This window comes from Malaclemys terrapin, chromosome 10 (assembly GCF_027887155.1).
Source record: "Malaclemys terrapin pileata isolate rMalTer1 chromosome 10, rMalTer1.hap1, whole genome shotgun sequence".
In the NCBI taxonomy this organism is placed as follows: domain Eukaryota; kingdom Metazoa; phylum Chordata; order Testudines; family Emydidae; genus Malaclemys; species Malaclemys terrapin.
Genome location: NC_071514.1, coordinates 47,832,756 through 47,854,311, shown reverse-complemented (window position 1 = coordinate 47,854,311; position 21,556 = coordinate 47,832,756). Strand labels below are relative to the sequence as shown.

Genomic DNA, 21,556 nt, shown 5'->3' with positions numbered 1-21,556 from the left:
AATTACAACCTATAACATTACTATATCTCAGTGCATCATGAGCCTTCCAAAGACACCCAACATGACAAACTTTGCATTGGATACCACACAGTCATATTATAAGGATGAACATGGGGGTGCTGGGTGTTCCCCCTGAGGTACAGAACATCACACCTCCCCCCTCCCCTTAGTCAGTGATTAACCCTCTTGCAGTCAACTGTCTCAAAGGCAGTTTGTGTTACAGTTCTTTTGGCATCCAGCCATTAAGGCCATGAGGCGGTATGCCTCTTTCCCCATTCACACACAGCAAACCAGGTTTTTTTATGGGTTCTCTGCTGTGATAAGCTTTAAACCTGTTTCCAGGTATTAATTGAAAAGTAGCATTAACGTAAGGTTTAACATCAGTAACAAAATTCTTATCCCAAAACTTAACATTAATACCAAAAATTTTATCACAGATGGGTGTTTACAAGTATCTTTGGCACCATGTCCTCTGTTCAGATAGTGTAGTTTGAGGTTAGTTTGTTCATTATTCATGGTGTCCTTTGACTCTCTCCTATGTAATCAGTCACTGCCTTTTCCTTCCCTCCAGTGTTCCTCTCTGTTTGGGCTCTTAATGTAATCATGTTTCTGGAATTTTGGTGCCTTAGGGTCTGGCAAGATAGGTGTTCAGAGGGATCCTGCACATTGGCTGGCCCTTTGGGGAGCCATCTCCCAACCCCAGGACTGTACATATGCAGAAAATCCAGCTCCTAGTGCCCTGGGCATCCTGCGCCAAGTGACTAGTGAGGAGACATTCCTGTAACCCCACTATTCCTTCCCCAGTTTCCCCCTCTGGGCCCCCTCCTAAGACACATTTCTCTGTGCTCCCTAGTAAGTTTTCTGTCTCTTGTTCATCTGCAAAACTTTGCAAGCTAACAACTGAGACAGTTTCCTTAATCACTGACAACACCTGCACCAGAGGGCATGTTGCCTCCTGTTGGAAAGGAGCTAGTCTCATCCCCTTGCATACTTGGAAGCACCCTGCTTCCCTGTGTTGGAGTCACAGGAATCCTCACTCACCTAAGTGGTTTCTGAGATCCCCTGCCCCTTCTCTGGGCTCTCCTCTGGGACACATTGTTCTATGTTCCCTAGAGCCAGTTTTGCCTCTGGTTCAGCTGTGACCTGCTGGCAGCTAACAACCTGGACAGTTCTCTCCCTGGCAGGCATTACACCCCCATCCCTTCCTGATGTGGTGTTGCCTCCAGCCGCAGTGCAGGAGTTGGTCTCAACCACCCTCCCACCTGGAAGCACGTGTCTTCTCCCTGCTGCAGAAGAACCAAGGAGACTCTCTCATTCTCATCCACACCACATGGATTTTAACTAGTGGTATGAGAATCTGCTTTTGCCCACCCCCACAATCTCTGCCATTTGGCCAGGTAGCATACTGGTCTTTGGGACCACACGCTGCTTAACCAGAGAGATCTGGGCCCCTGTATCCCTCTGCCCAAAGTACTCCTGCCATTAATTTCAACAACCTTAACATGCTCCTTGTCTGGTTCTGCAGAGACTAATCTCACAAAACCAATGGGATAGAAACCCCCCAAGCAATTGAAACCTATGTTGAGGACAGCAGAACTAACATGAGTTATTGGTTGCTTGCTTCCTCCTAGCACAGGGAAGTTATTCCTCAGGTGATCAGTGGAATTACACGGATAGCACCTTATGGGCTCTTCTGCTTTTACAGGAGATTTGGGATGAGGGTTAGAGGGATGTTTTTGGGTTAGAGAATGCTTAGGCTCCCAACCCCCTTCTCTCTTCCCAGGGGCAAAAGGGGATCCTCCCTTCCCACCAGTTTTAAACCCCTCTTTCTGTGGCCTGCCCTCAATAGATCCCTGAGTCTCTTCAAAGACATCAGCTAAAAAAGCCATCTCATCCACAGACTTTACATCTTTATCCCATAGACACTGTTTTAATTTGGCCTTACATATGCTTAGGAAATGCTCTTGAGCAACAAGATCCAATATTCCCTCAAAGCTTGTAACACCTTTGCCCCACTTTCCCATCAAATCTTTCACTTTGTTCACATATTCCCCATTACTCATACCAATATCCCTCTTAAGATCTCTCTAAATTTAACTATGTTTCAGGGGTAATCTGAAACTATTTTGTGAAGTTATCTTTAAATTTACAATAGTCTAAAGCATCTTCAATAGGCATTCCATGGAATACATTTCGAGCTTTACCAGCTAATTTCGCAATTAGGGTAGGAACTCTCATCAGGGATTTCATGTATTACATACAGCCTTTTGAAGGTAGTCAGATATTCAGTAATATCATCCTCTTCACTGTATGCAGGACATAAGTGTTCCCATTTGTGGATTTTTGGAGTGATAGGAGTTGTTGGTCGGGGGGGAGGTTCTGGTTCTGCTTCTCTAACAGGTCCAGCTGGTGTTTTCACTCTTACTCTTTCTTCTCTCTCTCTCTTTCTTCTGTGTGCACCCTCCTCTCTGGCTGACTCTTTCTTTTATCTCCAGTTCTTTCCCTTGCAATAATCTCTGGTGCGCCCTCTCCTTTTCTACAACCTACAGCCTAAAAAGCTCGAACTTTGCAATCACTTCACTGCTTTCACTCATTTTCCTGCTTTCCTGTTCTTACTTCCCTTTCCCGAAATAAACAAAGAAAATAACAAAACTGTGACCTCCTCCTAACTGTTCTTAGACACTGCACTTCAGACTCACTTAAAATCACAAATATCAGTGCTTAAAGTGTGAACTCCACTTGGAGTAACAAGCTGCACATACACCCTGCTCGCTGTGCCACTGTGACGTTCCCCTCTGGTGTTGTCTGGACCATAGATCTGCTAGGTTACTCCAATCCTTGACTCTGGGAGCCAGCCTTACCCTGCTCTGCTGTGAGAACCCCTACTCCTGGGCTGTTCACGCACAGCCTGTGGCATGTAAGCTGCTCCTTGGATTGTGCAATCGAATGACACTAGCCAATATCTCTGGTTCCAGACACAACCCTAGGAAATCCATTGCTATCTACATACTGCACAGACCACAGTGAGAGATTATGTCATACACTAGCAAAGAAACTGAGGAACCTCCTGATCAGCATCCTATACAGCAAACAGGAAAACATCAAAAAAGAGCTCTCCAACCTGGAGACTTTCATAAATAACCAACCTTCCACACAAATGGACTTTCTTAAAATAAGACAGGAGATCTACATTACACACTTCACCTCTCTACAAAGGAAAAAGGACCGTAAGCTGTCTAAAACCCTACCTGTCACATGGGGCCACAACAGTGGTACCCCTAACTCACCCAGCAATATCGTCAATTTATCCAGCTACACACTCAACCTGGCAGAAGAGTCTGTCCTATCTCAGGGACTCTTTTTGCCCCACCACCCCCACGAACATGATACAGTTCTGCGGTGATCTGGAAGCCTACTTTCACCATCTCTGACTCAAAGAATACTTTCAAGATACCACTGAACAGTGCACTGATACACAGATACCCTCCCACCAACAACACAAGAAGAAGAACTCCACGTGGACTCCTCCTGAGGGTCGAAATGACAGTCTGGACCTATACATAGAATGCTTCCGCCGGCGTGCACAGGCAGAAATTGTGGAAAAACACCACCTCTTGCCTCATAACCTAAGTTGTGCAGAACGCAATGCCATCCACAGCCTCAGAAACAACCCTGACATTATAATCAAAGAGGCTGATAAAGGAGGTGCTGTTGAACAGGTCTGACTACCAAAAGGAGGCTGCCTGACAACTCTCCAATACCAAATTCTATAGGCCACTTTCCTCAGATCCCACTAAGAAACTGCACTATCTACTGAGGATATTCCCTACATTAACACAGGAACAAATCAACATACCCTTAGGGCCCCGACCAGTGTTATTCTATCTACTACCCAAGATCCACAAACCTGGAAATCTCTGGAATTGGCACACTCACTGAAGGACTATCCGGTTATGTGGACTCTCTACTCAGACCCTACGCCACCAGCACTCCCAGCTATCTCCGTGACACCACTGATTTCCTGAGAAAACTACAATGCATTGGTGATCTTCCAGAAAATACCATCCTAGCCACCATGGATGTGGAGGCTCTCTACACAAAGATCCCACACACAGATGGAATACAAGCTGTCAGGAACAGTATCCCTGATGATGACACAGCATAACTGGTTGCTGAGCTCTGTGACTTTATCGTCACACCAAATTATTTCAAATTTGGTAACAATATATACCTCCAGACCAGTGGCACTGCTATGGGCATCCGGATGGCCCCACAAGAATTCCACCAGAATTTCAACAGCTTCCACCCCACCATTAACCTCAGCCTGGACCAATCTACATGGGAAGTCCACTTCCTAGACACCACAGTGCAAATAAGTGACGGTCACGTTAACACCACCCTGTACTGAAAACCCACTGACCGCTATGCCTACCTTCATGCCTCCAGTTTACATCCCGGACACACCACACAATCTATCATCTACAGCCAAGTGCTGAGGTACAACCGCATTTGCTCCAACCCCTCAGACAGAGACCAACACCTACAAGTTCTTCACCAAGCATTCTCAAAACGACGATACCTGCATGAGGAAATAAGGAAACCAATCAACAGAGCCAGACGTGTACCTAGAAACCTCCTGGTGCAAGACAAGCCCAAGAAAGAAACCAACAGAACTCCACTGGCCATCGCCTACAGTCTTCAGCTTAAACCTCTCCAACGCATCATCAGAGATCTACACCCCATCCTGGACAATGATCCCTCTCTTTCACAGACCTTGGGAGGCAGGCCAGTCCTTGCCCACAGACAACCCGCCAACCTTAAGCATATTCTCACCAGCAACCACACACCGCACCATAGTAACTCTAAATCAGGAACCAAACCAAGCAACAAACCTCAATGCCAACTCTGCCCACATATCTACACCAGCAACACCATCACAGGACTTAACCAGATCAGCTACAGCATCACCGGTTCATTCACCTGCACGTCCACCAATGTAATATACACCATCATGTGCCAGCAATGCCCCTCTGCTATGTACATTGGCCAAACTGGACAGTCCCTAAGTAAAAGGATATCTGGACACAAGTCAGATATTAGGAATGGCAATTTACAAAAACCTGTAGGAGAACACTTCAACCTCCCTGGCCACACAATAGATTTAAAGGTAGCCATCCTACAGCAAAAATACTTCAGGACCAGACTTCAAAGAGAAACTGCTGAGCTTCAGTTCATTTGCAAATTTGATACCATCAGCTCAGGATTAAACAGACTGTGAATGGCTAGCCAATTACAAAAGCAGTTTCTCCTCCCTTGGTGTTCACACCTCAACTGCTAGAAGAGGGCCTCCCGCTCCCTGATTGAACTAACCTCGTTATCTCTAGACTGATTCTTGCCTGCATATTTATACCTGCCTCTGGAAATTTCCATTACATGCGTCTGATGAAGTGGGTATTCACTCACGAAAGCTTATGCTCCAATACATCTGTTAGTCTATAAGGTGCCACAGGACTCTTTGTTGCTTTTAACCCTAGGAACCTCTGTCTTGCAGTGTCCAGTTATGCCCGCTTCGCAATGCAAGCTTATGAGGTCATCAATTTGACAAATTAATATGTACCAGGCTTGTTATCCCAAGGGGAGTCTGACATGCTTCAAACCAAACACACTGCTTCAGGTAGAACAAACAAACAGATTTATTAACTACAACGACTGACTTGTTATACTTAGATTAAGTGTTTGTAAGTTGAATTTGGTCTAATGAAATAAAAGCAAAATGCATTCTAAGCTGATCTTAACACTTTCAGTGCCCTTACAAACTTAGACGCTTCTCACTACAGGCTGGCTGGTTGCTCTTCAGCCAGGTTCTCCCCTTTGATCAGCGCTTCAGTCGCTTGGTGTGGTACCTGTAGATGGAGGTGGAAGAGAGCATGGCAAACATCTCTCCCTTTTATCATGTCCTTTCTTCCCTCTTGGCTTTGCTCCCCGCACTCCTTCAGAGTCAGGTGAGCATTACCTCATCGTAGTCCCAACCTCACAAAGGAAGGGGGGGTGACTCACTCAAGAGTCCAACAGATCCTTTTTTGTTGCCTAGGCCAGTGTCCTTTGTTCTGTGAGGCTGGGCTGGGTTTGTCCCATACATGCCCTGATGAAGTGTGAACTGCTCCTGGAGAGTTTTTACCTGGCTTGCTTTAAGCTGTGAGGACACATTTTTCAGCCTCATAACTATTTACATGAAATTATAACCTATAACATTACTATAATAACAATGCTCAGTACGTCATGAGCCTTCTGAAGACACCCGACATGACAAACTTTGCATTAGATACCACACAATCATATTATAAGGATGAACATGGGGGTGCTGGATGTTCCCCCGAGGTACAGAACATCATACAGCTTTGGTCAGAAATGCTACTGTGCTCCTTTCCCACCCAGAGCACCATGAGTAGGACCCTATGAAATTCATGACTGTGAAAAATGCATCACAGACTGTGAAAGCTGGTCTCCCCCCGTGAAATCTGGTGTGCCTTTACCCTATACTATACAGATTTCATGGGGGGAGACCAGTGTTTCTCAAATTGGGGGTCTCAAAAGTAAGTTGCCGGGGGAAATCACAAGGTTATTTTAGGGGGATTGTGGTATTGCCCCCCTTACTTCTGTGCTTGCCTTCAGAGCTGGGCTGCTGGAGAGCGGCAGCTATTGGCCAGATGCCCAGCTCTGAAGGCAGTGCCCCATCAGCAGCACACAAGGGTGGCAATACCATACCATGCCATTCTTACTTCTGTACTGCTCTGCCTTCAGAGCTGGGCATCTGCCAGCAGCCACCACTCTCCAGCTACCCAGCTCTGAAGGCAGCACCGCCAGCAGCAGCACAGAAGTAAGGATAGCAGTACCACTATCCCACTACAATAGCCTTGCGACAGTCTCACACACACACACACACATACACACACCATTCCTTTTTGGGTCAGGATCCCTACAATTACAACACCATGAAATTTCAGATTTAAATAGCTGAAATCATAAAATTTACAATTTTTAAAATCCTATTGTTGCCGGCCCAGATGGGCCCCGAGGGGGCAACAGGTTTGTTGCCCGGTGTGCGCCGCACCAATAGACACACCAGGGGTGGAGAAGCAAACAAAGTTTATTTGAGAAAATGGTGCAGGGAGACAGGCATGTCTCAAATCAAGCACAGCACATACAAGCAAGTTTCCCCTTTTATATTCCAAGCTGTTTGTGTGTAAGCTTTGTTCTGTTACTCTTCCCTCTCCCCTCCCGTCCCGAGCAGTTACAGCAGGTACACATTGTGGCTTGTTATAAAAGTTTCCCGTTCGCCTGCTTATCTTTGGCCTTGTAAGGCCTGTGCGCACGCAGTCTTCCCCCTTCTTTCTCCGCCGTCTTATCACTACATTTGCTAGTATGAGCGAAACTGCAGCTGTCTGCTAGAAAAGCTGACCATCACATTTTCTGCTACAGCATGTAAGCAGTTAGCATGGAAGTAGGTGAAAGTTCACAAGATGGAGTTACTGTGGCTCACTTAGACCCAGAGCAAGGGAGTTTCATCGGCACTTATGGCCTTCCATCGCCCCCCCCCCCCCCGAGTTACCTGGTAGCTATGCCTAGTGCCACCAACAATCCCTCCTTTGAGAACACTCAACAAACCTTTGGCAGAGTTTTCTCATACTCTAAAGACAAAATGCGATTAAGCTCCATGCAATTGGGATCATCAATGAGAGAGTATAAAGGAACTTCTGGGGAATGGGAGGTACAAATCTTACGTGTGAGCACTTTACAGCAAGTGAACAAAAGGAAAAGGACAAAACGTATCACAACACCTGTGAGCAAGATGCAAACAATGCCTCCCCCTAGTCCTCCTAGACTAGGTAACCAACCCCAAAGGGAATCAAAAATAGTGGGTTCCCCTTCCTGGGCCTTCCACTGGTTCAAGGCCTGTTCGGCTGACAAGATATGCTTGTTAATATCCTGTGAAAACTCTGGGACATAGGTACAACATTCTTCTCCAATCAGAGCACAGACCCCGCCCCATGAGGCTAACACAAAGCCAGCAGTTGAAGCTGGTACAGCTCAGAACTAATGCTTTTCTCTATGGCCAGGGTATCATTGGCAAACTGAGTGAGAAATTTAGAAAGTCTCCTGTAGAGTTGGGTTAGCCGTCCCACCCAATAAGTAGGGAGAAATATCATCCCAAACCTGTCTCCTTCTCCGATGGGCTCAATGGTAGCTCTCAAGGACCAATAGTACCTAGGGCGACCTGAGGGAGCCTGGGTGAGAACACGGAGGGGAGGAGCGAGATAGCCTTTGTAACAGCTACCATGCCAACCATGAGGAAGCCATTTATAGGCACTATTACCACAAATCCAGAATGCTTCACCATAACTAGCCTTTCCATTGTTACCTTGTAGGTCCCGTAGGGTGGCTCGTGAGGAAAGGGCAAAGAATGCAGCGCCGGTTTGCCAACTGGTGGCATTTAGTAAAGGAACAGTGAGACTTATACCAGGGCCAATATAAAATCTACATGTACTAATGCCTGCAAACCAGGCATGATTACTTGTACTGGCTTGCTGATAACAAATGAAACCAGTGGGTGGAGAGCGTAAACGAATAGGCTGGGGCTTAAGAGTGCTACTATAGTGGGAATTCCAAGAGCCATTGTGTAGGCCATAAGGAGCATCCACAGTACAGTTAGATCAAAAACTTAAATTGTCAGAGGTGCTACTGCTGGTAACCATCCACCTTTGACAATAGTCCGACCAATTTTGGGGAACTACTGTCCAGGGCAATCCAGCCAAATGGTGGGGAGTTTGGGCACATATCCAACAGTGGGAGAGATTAAACTCATGGGCAAAGGCAATTTTCAGGGCCTCATAGGTATTGGTAGCCATATCTGCAGGGATGGCTCCCCATCCTGCATGCGATGTGGGTGAAACAGTAGGTAACAGAAGGATTGCTCCTGTGACAAAAAGGAATGTTGTGAGAGACCCTAAACCTAAACCCATATTGTAATTACAACAACCCAAATGCCCAGAAGATAAGAATTATTGACACCAAACAAATCAAAAAATAAAAGGACCAGGACCATAGGCTAGGTCGGCCTACTGTGAATAGATAGAACCAATGCTCAGGGTTCTCGTGGGGAGTGTGCTGTGGCTGTTCAGAGAGATCACCAGGCATTCCCAGTGACCCTTACTGTCTTTTGAATAACAGCTTAAGTCCCAAATCGTCGCTGGCAGTCTTCTCTGCAGGCTGGACAGTCCACTGTTCAGGAGTGGGTACTGCTTTCAGTCGAGAGTGATGAATCCAGTTCTTGTGTCCTTCAACCTTTGCTGCCATGTGGGAAACTAGCAGGACGGTGTGGGGTCCCTTCCACTTCTCTTGGAGAGGTTCGTCCTTCCAGGTCCGAACGAGAACGGAATCACCAGGTTGAAGGGCGTGGACAGGGGCATCCAGCAGAAGAGGCTGTGAATCTTTGGTGTATCTGTGAAGAGAAGAAAGAACAGCAGACAAAGAGCACATGTACTGAGACAAAAAAACACACCCCATTTCCCACTCTCCTGTCAGAACCGGTGTATCATTCAGAGGCCATGCCCTTCCAAACATAATCTCAATGGGACTAAGCCCTAACCTGCCCTTGGGGAGAGCACGAATGCGAAGTAAAACAAGGGGCAAAGCATCAGGCCACTTAAGAGACGCCTCCTGACAGACCTTTGAGAGGTGTCACTTGAGCATCTGATTTGTGCGTTCCACTACTCCACTGGCTTGTGGTCGCCATGGTGTGTGGAACTTCCAGGGGATTTGCAAAGCACTTGATATCTTTTGAACAACTTGTGATGTGAAGTGTGTTCCGTTATCAGATTCCATCCACTGGGGGAGTCCGAAGCAAGGAATGATCTCCTTGACAAACTTAAGAGCCACCGTTTTGGCAGTGTTGTTATGACATGGGAAGGCTTCAGGCCATCCACTGAATCGATCCACCAAGACGAGGAGGTACCTGTACCCTTGGGTCCTGGGAAACTCAGTAAAGTCTATTTGCCACACCAATCCTGGGCCTGGGGTAGGTTCCAGAGTGTCTGGCAACACTGCTACTCCTGGTCGAGGGTTGTTCTTTTGGCAGATTAAACATTCAGCCTGTACCTGTGATGCTAGGGGTTTAAGTCCAGAGGTTAGAAAATATTTATTCATAAGCTGGGTAAGAGCTTCTCTGGCTGCGTGTGTGGTTTGATGCACTTCAGGATTCTCTAACAGTTTTGCCTGGTACCGAGCAACCCGAGCCTGTGTGAGCCAGAGACCACCCTTAGTATCCAGCAGGGCTTGGACCATATGGGGAATATACACTTGCACAGTTCCTCCCAGTGTCAGTTTTTCAGCTTCCCCAAGCACTAGGGCAGTGGCTGCGACCGCCCTCAAGCATGCTGGCCACCCCTTTGCAACTTGATCCAGTTGTTTAGAAAAATATGCCACGGGACATTTCCAGGCACCTAATAACTGAGTAAGCACTCCCAGGGCTATCCCTTTCCTTTCATGCACATACAGTTGGAACGGCTTAGAAAGATCTGGCAGACCTAGGGCTGGGGCATCCATCAACTTCCTTTTCAAGATTTTAAATGCCCTGTCTGCTTCTGGGGACCAGTGAAAGGGGTCATGATCCGTTCCCTTAACACATTCATACAGAGGTTTAGCCCACAGTCCATACTCTGGGATCCATTATTCTGCAAAAACCTGCCATGCCCAAAAATGCTCTGAGCCGTTTACGGTTGCTAGGGATAGGAACTTGGCAGATAGCCTCCTTTCTGTCATTTGAGAGCCGTCTCTCTCCCTGCCTGATGTGAAATCCCAGATACTGTACTTCAGAGAGTGCAATTTGAGCTTTGCTTCGAGCTACCCTGTATCCTCGGAGTCCAACAAAGTTCAGGAGACTCACAGTAGCTTTGAGACAAGGGATTAGACCCACAGCAGCAATTAGCAAATCATCTACATATTGCATGAGCAGGGCTTTGTCCTCATTGTCCCACTCCTCCAAGTCTCTGGCCAAAGCCTGGCCGAACAAAGTGGGGGAATTTTTAAATCCCTGGGCCAATACTGTCCAGCAAAGCTGCTTTTTAACCCTTCTGTTGTCCTCATTATGCCTGGCAATATTTTGCAGATCTCATAGTTGCTTGGGCACATTCAGGCCCCCCTTCCTTGGTTGTCAGCCAAGTCTTAGCTGTGAACAATGTCCTTGGATTGGGCCAGCATGACTGAGCTTGCTAGCTATATTTTCCAGTTAACTCGTTCTGTTCTTTTTCCTTCTCCCTCTCTAAGGATATAAGCCCTATTTGCAGTCTCCAAGATCTGAGCCACAGACATTCCCATTAAATCCTCCTTTTTCTGCAGTTTCCTTTTAATATCAGGGGCCGCACGGCTGGTAAAGATACCCTTTATAATTGCCTCAGTTGCCTGATCATCTGGGTCTGCATTAGTAGTTTGCCTGATGGTATCCCAAATATGCTGCAGGAAAGCCACTGGACTCTCTTTTGATTCCTGGATTAACTGATAAGGCTTTGCCCAATTGTTATGTCTGACAGCTGAATGCCGGAGGCCAAACATAAGCAGTTCCTTATAGGAGTTAAGCATTCTCAAATCCCTCTCCTCATTTGGATTCCACCAGGGGTCCGCTATGGGAACAGCAAACTCAGGCAGGGGCTTGCCTTTTCTGTCCTCATTATGCCTTTTCTGTGCCTCTTCCCTAGCCTTGGCTATAACCTGATTCCACTCCACCTCAGACAACAAGGTTCTCATCAGTATATTGATTCATAGATTCATAGATTCTAGGACTGGAAGGGACCTCGAGAGGTCATCGAGTCCAGTCCCCTGCCCACATGGCAGGCCCAAATACTGTCTAGACCATCCCTGATAGACATTTATCTAACCTACTCTTAAATATCTCCAGAGATGGAGATTCCACAACCTCCCTAGGCAATTTATTCCAGTGTTTAACCACCCTGACAGTTAGGAACTTTTTCCTAATGTCCAACCTAGACCTCCCTTGCTGCAGTTTAAACCCATTGCTTCTTGTTCTATCCTTAGAGGCTAAGGTGAACAAGTTTTCTCCCTCCTCCTTATGACACCCTTTTAAATACCTGAAAACTGCTATCATGTCCCCTCTCAGTCTTCTCTTTTCCAAACTAAACAAACCCAATTCTTTCAGCCTTCCTTCATAGGTCATGTTCTCAAGACCTTTAATCATTATTGTTGCTCTTCTCTGGACCCTTTCCAATTTCTCCACATCTTTTTTAAAATGCGGTGCCCAGAACTGGACACAATACTCCAGCTGAGGCCTAACCAGAGCAGAGTAGAGCGGAAGAATGACTTCTCGTGTCTTGCTCACAACACACCTGTTAATACATCCCAGAATCATGTTTGCTTTTTTTGCAACAGCATCACACTGTTGACTCATATTTAGCTTGTGGTCCACTATAACCCCTAGATCCCTTTCTGCCGTACTCCTTCCCAGACAGTCTCTTCCCATTCTGTATGTGTGAAACTGATTTTTTCTTCCTAAGTGGAGCACTTTGCATTTGTCTTTGTTAAACTTCATCCTGTTTAACTCAGACCATTTCTCCAATTTGTCCAGATCATTTTGAATTATGACCCTGTCCTCCAAAGCAGTTGCAATCCCTCCCAGTTTGGTATCATCCGCAAACTTAATAAGCGTACTTTCTATGCCAATATCTAAGTCGTTGATGAAGATATTGAACAGAGCCGGTCCCAAAACAGACCCCTGCGGTACCCCACTCGTTATGCCTTTCCAGCAGGATTGGGAACCATTAATAACAACTCTCTGAGTACGGTTATCCAGCCAGTTATGCACCCACCTTATAGTAGCCCCATCTAAATTGTATTTGCCTAGTTTATCGATAAGAATATCATGCGAGACCGTATCAAATGCCTTACTAAAGTCTAGGTATACCACATCCACAGCTTCACCCTTATCCACAAGGCTCGTTATCCTATCAAAGAAAGCTATCAGATTGGTTTGACATGATTTGTTCTTCACAAATCCATGCTGGCTGTTCCCTATCACCTTACCACCTTCCAAGTGTTTGCAGATGATTTCCTTAATTACTTGCTCCATTATCTTCCCTGGCACAGAAGTTAAACTAACTGGTCTGTAGTTTCCTGGGTTGTTTTTATTTCCCTTTTTATAGATGGGCACTATATTTGCCCTCTTCCAGTCTTCTGGAATCTCTCCCGTCTCCCATGATTTTCCAAAGATAATAGCTAGAGGCTCAGATATCTCCTCTATTAGCTCCTTGAGTATTCTAGGATGCATTTCATCAGGCCCTGGTGACTTGCAGGCACCTAACTTTTCTAAGTGATTTTTAACTTGTTCTTTTTTTATTATATCTGCTAAACCTATCCCCTTCCCATTAGCATTCACTATGTTAGGCATTCCTTCAGACTTCTCGGTGAAGACCGAAACAAAGAAGTCATTAAGCATCTCTGCCATTTCCAAGTTTCCTGATACTGTTTCTCCCTCTTCACTAAGCAGTGGGCCTACCCTGTCTTTGGTCTTCCTCTTGCTTCTAATGTATTGATAAAAAGTCTTCTTGTTTCCCTTTATTCCTGTAGCTAGTTTGAGCTCATTGTGTGCCTTTGCCTTTCTAATCTTGCCCCTGCATTCCTGTGTTGTTTGCCTATATTCATCCTTTGTAATCTGTCCTAGTTTCCATTTTTTATATGACTCCTTTTTATTTTTTAGATCATGCAAGATCTCGTGGTTAAGCCAAAGTGGTCTTTTGCCACATTTTCCATCTTTCCTAACCAGCGGAATAGCTTGCTTTTGGGCCCTTAATAGTGTCCCTTTGAAAAACTGCCAACTCTCCTCAGTTGTTTTTCCCCTCAGTCTTGATTCCCATGGGACCTTACCTATCAGCTCTCTGAGCTTACCAAAATCTGCCTTCCTGAAATACATTGTCTCTATTTTGCTGTTCTCTCTTCTACCCTTCCTTAGAATTGCAAACTCTATGATTTCATGATCACTTTCACCCAGGCTGCCTTCTACTTTCAAATTCTCAACGAGTTCCTCCCTATTTGTTATAATCAAGTCTAGAACAGCTTCCTCCCTAGTAGCTTTTTCAACTTTCTGAAATAAAAAGTTGTCTGCAATACAGTCCAAGAATTTGTTGGATAGTCTGTGCTCCGCTGTGTTATTTTCCCAACATATATCCCTCATCACCACCAAATCTTGGGCTTTGGATGATTTTGTTAGTTGCTTAAAAAAACCCTCATCCACCTCTTCCACCTGGTTAGGTGGCCTGTAGTAGACTCCTAGCATGACATCTCCCTTGGTTTTTACCCCTTTTAGCCTAACCCAGAGACTCTCAACACTTCCGTCTCCTATGTCCATCTCTACCTCAGTCCAAGTGTGTACATTTTTAATATATAAGGCAACACCTCCTCCCTTTTTCCCCTGTCTATCCTTCCCGAGCAAGCTGTACCCATCCACACCAACATTCCGATCATGTGTATTATCCCACCAAGTTTCAGTGATGCCAACAATGTCATAGTTGTATTTATTTATTAGCACTTCCAGTTCTTCCTGCTTATTCCCCATACTTCTCACATTTGTATATAGGCATCTAAGATACTGGTTTGATCTTTCCTCCCAGTTTTGTCCTGACCCTCCTTTCTCTCTGCTAATATAGCCCACACTCCCTCTCGTTTCCGACCCATCTCCCAGGTCTCCATGTTCCCCACTTACCTGTGGGCTTTGCTCACCTGTCCCCGTTGAACCTAGTTTAAAGCCCTCCTCACTAGGTTAGCCAGTCTGTGTCCAAATAAGGTCTTTCCCCTCCTCGAAAGGTGAACGCCATCTCTGCCTAGCAGTCCTTCCTCGAATAGCATCCTGTGGTCTAGGAAGCCAAAGCCTGGCGACACCATCTTCACAGCCAGGCATTCACCTCCATGATGCATCTGTCTCTGCCCGGGCCCCTACCTTTGACAGGAAGAATCGAAGAGAATACCACCTGCACTCCAAACTCCTTCACCCGTACTCCCAGAGCCCTGTAGTCACTCTTGATCCGCTCAGTGTCACACCGCACAGTATCATTTGTGCCCACATGGATGAGTAGCATGGGGTAGCAGTCAGAGGGCTGGATAATCCTCGACAATGCCTCCGTAACGTCTCGGATACGCATCCGAAGAAGTGGGCTGTAGTCCACGAAAGCTTATGCTCTAATAAATTTGTTAGTCTCTAAGGTGCCACAAGTACTCCTGTTCTTCTTTTTGCGGATACAGACTAACACGGCTGTTACTCTGAAACGTCTCGGATACGGGCTCCCGGCAAGCAGCATACCTCCCGAGATGAAATGTCAGGGCGACAGATGGGCGCCTCCGTCCCCCTCAGCAGAGAGTCTCTGACCACCACTACCCTACGTTTCCTATTCGCAGTGGTGGCAGCAGACCTCCCAGCCTTAAGGGTACGAGGCTAATCCTCCTTTACTGTAGGGGATGATTCCTTCTTTCCTGTATCAAGAAGAGCATAATAGTTGTAATTTAATGTGTATATAGTTATGAGGCTGAAAATGTGTCCTCATGGCTTAAAACAAGCCCAGGCAAAACTCTCCAGGAGCAGAAGGGCAGTTCATACCTCATCAGGGCATGTATGGGACAAACCCAGACCAGCCTCACAGGAACAAAGGACACTGGCCTAGGCTGCAACAAAGGATCTGTTGGACTCTCAAGTGAGTCAAACCCCCTTCCTTTGGTTAGTTTGGGACTACGATGAGGTAATGTTCACCTGAGTCTGAAGGTGGGGGGGGCAAAGACAAGAGGGAAGAAAGAACATGATAAAAGAGAGAGATGTTTGCCATGCTCTCTCTTCCACCTCCATCTACAGACACCACCACCAAGCGACTGAAGCACTGATCAAAGGGGAGAGCCTGGCTGAATAGCAGCCAGCCAGCCTGTGGTGAGAAGCATCTAAGTTTGTAAGGGCACTGAAAGTGTTAAGATCAGCTTAGAATGGGTTTTGCTTTTATTTCATTTGACCAAATCTGACTTGTTGTGTTTGATTTATAATCACTTAAAATCTAATCTTTTGTAGCTAATAAATCTATTTGTTTATTCTACCTGAAGCAGTGTGTTTGGCTTGAAGTGTGTCAGAGACTCCCCTTGGGATAACAAGCCTGGTACATATCAATTTGTTAAATCGATGAACTCATATAAGCTTGCAGCATCCAGCGGGCATAACTGGACACTGCAAGACTGAGGTTCTTAGGGTTGTGTCTGGGACCGAAGATATGGGCTAATGTCATTCAGTTGCACAATCCAAGCAGTGGCTGGCCAAAAGTGCTCACTCACATAGCTGGGAGCAGCTTACATGCTAGAGGCTATGCATGAACAGCCCAGGAGTGGGGGTTCTCACAGCACAGCAGGATAAGGCTGGCTCCCAGAGTCAAGGATTGGAGTGATCCATCAGATCACTGGTCCAGCTAACCCCAGGGAAACATCACCTCTTAGACATGGGCTTGAAGTTCAGGCTCTATGCCCAGCCCATCTGAGCTTCTCTTATGAAACAGCCAAAGAAGCTTACAATTGCAGTGGTAGCTTTTGTGATGTGGACACCTCTGTGTGAGATTCGCTTTACCCAGGGCCACCAAACAGTCATCTACGATCTGTATTGTAGATGATGTGATCTTAGAGGCAAAAGGCTCATTAAGCCCCCCAGTTCTCCCAATCCTCTAATTCTTTGAACCAGAGGGTAGGAGGTGCAGAAGGTGAAGGAAGAGGAAGAAGCACAAGACATTGAGGATATCTGAGGCTGAAGGCCTTGCTGTTAGCTAGGCATCAGAACACAGGGAGGACTTCTGTTCTCCACCAGATGCCTGCATATTTGATAGCTAGTGGCGAGTGTCTGTTCCATTTGTCTGCCCCACTTGCTTAGTAACACAGAGGAGCCAGTTCAGGAGGTATGAATTGTTTGGGGCAGATGTTAGGATTCCGCCTTCCTTCCCTACTGGCATTTTTCTTGACACACTGTGCTTCTGTCCGCAGGTGTGTGCGGATTACAGACACTGGACTCAGTTACTTATCCACCATGTCATCCCTTAGGAGCCTGTATCTCCGCTGGTGCTGCCAGGTAGGTGAATAGAAAAGGACAATGCAAGCCACGCCACTTGCTAGGGTTAGCTCTCCTTCAACGCATCTCCCCAGTAGGGAGCGACTAACACACTGGAACAAGGTTCCTCTATTAAATCTTCCCCTCTGATTTCTCTCTGCAATGGCTGCCTCAGCTACTGTGCTTTGAGATCAATGGATTGAAAAATGCCGTGTCAGTGATAAGTAACATGATTGTGATGATAGTAGCGACTTGCCTGGGGCACTATTATTAAGTATGGATAAAGTTACCCAAAACATCTCCAGGGGATGCATGTGGAGCCTGTAGAATATATGGCATTTGATGCAGAGCAAAATGGCTCATTGCAGGTAGATGCTCAGTAAGTTAGCAAGTAGCGAGCATTGGTGTCTATTGATTAAAGCAGTGAATTGGGAGTCAGGGGATATGGGGTCTGTCTCCACTCTGACTTTGGTCAAGACATACAACCTTTCTGCCTAATTTTCCCCTTCAGTCAAAGGGGAATGATAGCTACATCCCAGTGGAGAGGTGAGGCTGAATGTATTGGTGTATTTTTAGAGATCTTCCAGTTGAAGCTGCTAGTGAAAAGCAAAGTAGAGTTCATTCTTTTAGTTCTGTATTGACAGTCCAGGATCCCTTCCTCCCTCTTCTGTTGTTTTAGGTGCAAGACTTTGGCCTGAAGCATCTCCTGGGCATGAGAAGTTTGCGCCTGTTGTCTCTTGCTGGTGAGATCCAAACACTGGTTTATTCTTGAGATGATAGACTGGTTTCTGGAGAAGGGGAAGCCTCAGTTTGGGGACAGGGCCACGACATAAGGGATAATCCTGGTCGTGTCACAGTCTCGTGAACCACCACTAGAATGTCATGGGAGACTGTTGCTGGGCCATAGCACAATGGTAGGCTGACAGGATGATCCTCCAGCCTGGAATTACCCATTGTGGAGGGTAAAATTGGCCAGTGAGAGGCAAATGCAGGAGGCAGGTCAGCCCCTGTAAAAAACAGAGGGGCAAGGAGAAGACCTGTCCTCCTCCTTTCTCTGTTGAGGAAGAGAGACAGTGAAGGAACCAGTCCAGACAGCTGGAGGATTTCCTTCACCCGGACATTCCATGCTGTCACACACTGGCTGTGTCAATTGCTATCACCCAACTCACTTTATCTAGTGCCTGTTTGGTCTTTCCCTGGGGTACTCCAGCTAGAGCCCATCTCCTACTCCGGACAGCAGCACTCCCAAATTCTTTCTGAACTCATGGGGCCTGGTTGTCAGAAGTGCTGAGCTTCTGAAAAGTCAGACTGAAGTGAAGAAGTGCTCAACACTTCTGAAAATCAGACCTTCAGGGCCAAATTCCATCCTAGGGTCTGCAGAGTTCCCAGTCACTACAATTCATGACAGCTCCATACAGGACAGAGACTGAGCCAGAGGGTTTCATTTCTTGCTACCCACCTCAGGCTTCAAGGCATGACTTTTACCACCACCTTTCCAAGCAGTTTGAATCGGAGTCCTGTTTCTTCAAAGGAATTCTGAGTTGCGTGAAAGTGTTTGACTGGAATGGATGTGCCAATGTCAATTAATTGTGTTTGCCCTGCTCCATCACATGACCTTTCCTTCATTCCCAAGGAAAGCCTGATGGAGAAACTTGAGCTTCATTCTCCTCACTCTGACACTGGTGTCAATCAGGAGCATGAGCATGTCAAAGCAGACCCCATAGATTCTAAAAATTCTCATAGGCCACAAGTCAATGGAGAATCCTAGAAAAGTAGGGCTAGCAGGGCCCCCAAGAGGTCATCTAGTCCATCCCCCTGGTACTAACCCACTAATGCAGCCTCATGCAATCTTCTCCCCCCCCCCGCCCCAGTGAGTGTCACATCAATGTGACATTTTGTGTCAACACCACCCTGCAGTGATCTGCCCTCCCATCTGTTCATGGTTTATGCCACTCAAGACCATTCACTGGATTTATGTCCTCATTTGCTCTGCTGTGCTAACAGAGCTACTGCTCAACCTGCCCAGGACCCAGATGCGGAGGACAGCATAAGTTAAAGACTCATGCTGAGATAATAGTGCTAGGAACAACCTCAGGTCAATTTCTTTGGCATAACAATAATTGCTTGTATCTCATGTTCATGAGTCAGCTTTTCTGACATAAATTACTTACAATAACGATTGAGATCAGATCAGCTGTTTAGTTGTGAGATAATGGTATATTTGGCCTTTGTCAAAAAGGCATTTGCGAGGTATGATCATGGAACCATTGTTATGCTCTCAACAGAGCTATTCATACTCCATGGCTCACTTGACTCCTTGCTCTGCTGGTTTGTGCGAAGAGAAAAACATGTTTCCCTCTGAATCAAAACAGCAGCAGCACTTTTGAGCATCACTCAAAACCTGATGACTGAATAAGAAAATAGCACAAAAGGTTTCCTTTAGTCACTTTAAGTTTACTGGCTTTCTGAATGAGGCTTGGGGACAAATGGTCTCTGCGCTACTTACAGTGGCGTAAATCAGGAGTGACTCCATTAATGTCCACAGAGTTATGCCAGCATAAAGGAGATCAGATCCAGGCCTTATGTCCTGTAGTGGATGGATGCAATGCTGCTGAGAAGGTCTAATTGGGTGGGTTGGTCCTGCTGCCTGCAGATGGGAGAGCATGCTACAGCAGTCCTCCCGAGCCCCAGAGACTCAGGCGGTCTCCCCCCCCACAGACATCTCTGCTGTCTTGCGGTATGTCTACACTGTATTTAAAAAAAAAAAAAAAACCCTGCAGCAGCAAGTCTCAGAACCTGGGTCAGCTGACTTGGGCTCACAGGACTCATTGGACTCATTGCCGTGGGGGGGTTTTGCAGTGTAGACGTACCCCTAGAGTTTAAGGCCAGAAGGGACCACCAGATCATCTTGTCACAGTCCACCAACACCCTCCAGCACCTGCACACCAATCTCAGCAACCAGCATTAGATCAAATAATTGGAGCCCTCAGGAGCCTGAACTATTGTGTGCCAAGTCAGAGAATAGGAAGGACTGAGGTTCACCATTGCCCGAAGCCCCTGTGATGGCAGAAAATTAATTTAGTGGGATACACCCAAATGATCCTAACAGGGCCGACATGCAAGGGACAGGTGATGGAGCCTGATGGCATTGCTCTCCCTTTTGCAGCTGGTATTTAGAGATGGGCTTGACTGATAGCAATCCAACCCCCACCCCACAAAGCAGAGGGATGGCTAAGCTCTTCCATGTCTACCCCAGATGGTAGTACATCATAGCTTCTTGCTCACTGGGCATTTCCACCTTCTGGTTTCAGGCTGCCCGCTGCTGACCACCACTGGGCTCTCAGGCCTTGTCCAACTTCAAGACCTGGAGGAGCTGGAGCTGACCAACTGTCCTGGCGCCACCCCTGAGCTGTTCAAGTATTTCTCCCAGCACCTGCCGCACTGCATGGTGATCGAATAAGCAGCCCCAACCTTTGGAGCTGTCTCCTTCAATCCCAACCCAACACTGATCAACCAACCAGAGTTATCATTTTGTTTTAATTTTATGTTTTGGGAGAGATGCTAACGACGCTGTTGATTTAAATCACCCACCATGTGTACAGCAATCAAGAGTTAGTTAATCACAACAACGCATTGGATGAGGACACCTAGAGAGAGGGATATATGCTGTCTCCATAGAGATGGGCATCCATCTGTTCCATAAGACGCAATCTCCTGCAAGAATCTCTCTGCAAAGTTTGTAAATTTTCCATGCCTCCATCATCACTCATCTTCTTTGTAATGGTCTGTCCTGAAAAAAAAAATTATTTAAAAATCACAGCTAAACAAAATACCAACAAAAAATGAGCGAACAAAACAAAGCGAATGAATTACCACGATTAGAGAGTTGGGGCAGGTTGGCACGGTTTTATGTCCTGCGTGGTGTCCCCCCTCAGTGCTGGATCCCATGTGGTTTCTGCCCAATGTCTCATGTCACAGCAGTTAGAAGTTCCTTCTGAGACCCCCACACTTCTGTGGGGCTTGGTGGTGAGTCTGGGGGAGGGGCCTAATTGGAGCCTCTCCCCATTCTGGATGGTTGAAACCAGTGTTTCCATCATGGCATATGTTGGCAGGAGCTGAGCCAGAAAGCTAAGAAGAGAAGAGGAGAATCCTGAGGGACAGAGAGACTCGAAGGAGAAAGGATGAAATTCCTGATGCCGTGTGTTTGCTCTGTCTCTTAATTACTTCAGCGGGACACTGCAGGGTCTGCCACGCTGGAGACATTTTAAAAAATAAACTGACCAACGCTGTGAAAGAGAAGCACGGGGCCTGTTCTGAGGCTTTTGGCAGGCCGGGTGCCTTCTGCTCCAGAAGATGGAGCTGATATGTTGACCGTGATCGTCTTGTTTTCATTGAAAGCACGGATCCATGAGCAAATTTCCTGAGACGCAAACA

The 21,556-nt window shown here is 46.5% G+C and overlaps 1 protein-coding gene across 1 annotated transcript in view; it reads left to right on the top strand.

Moving 5' to 3' along the window:
• Positions 1 to 21,338, top strand: part of FBXL16 (F-box and leucine rich repeat protein 16) — a 76,961-nt gene extending 55,623 nt beyond the window's left edge. Inside the window, exons 4-6 of the mRNA XM_054043165.1 lie at positions 17,059 to 17,143; positions 17,802 to 17,865; positions 20,434 to 21,338. Coding sequence (XP_053899140.1) covers positions 17,059 to 17,143; positions 17,802 to 17,865; positions 20,434 to 20,582 — 298 coding nt within the window. The 3' untranslated portion in view covers positions 20,583 to 21,338. The remainder of the gene's footprint in view (positions 1 to 17,058; positions 17,144 to 17,801; positions 17,866 to 20,433) is intronic.
• The last annotated feature ends 218 nt before the right edge of the window (positions 21,339 to 21,556 follow it).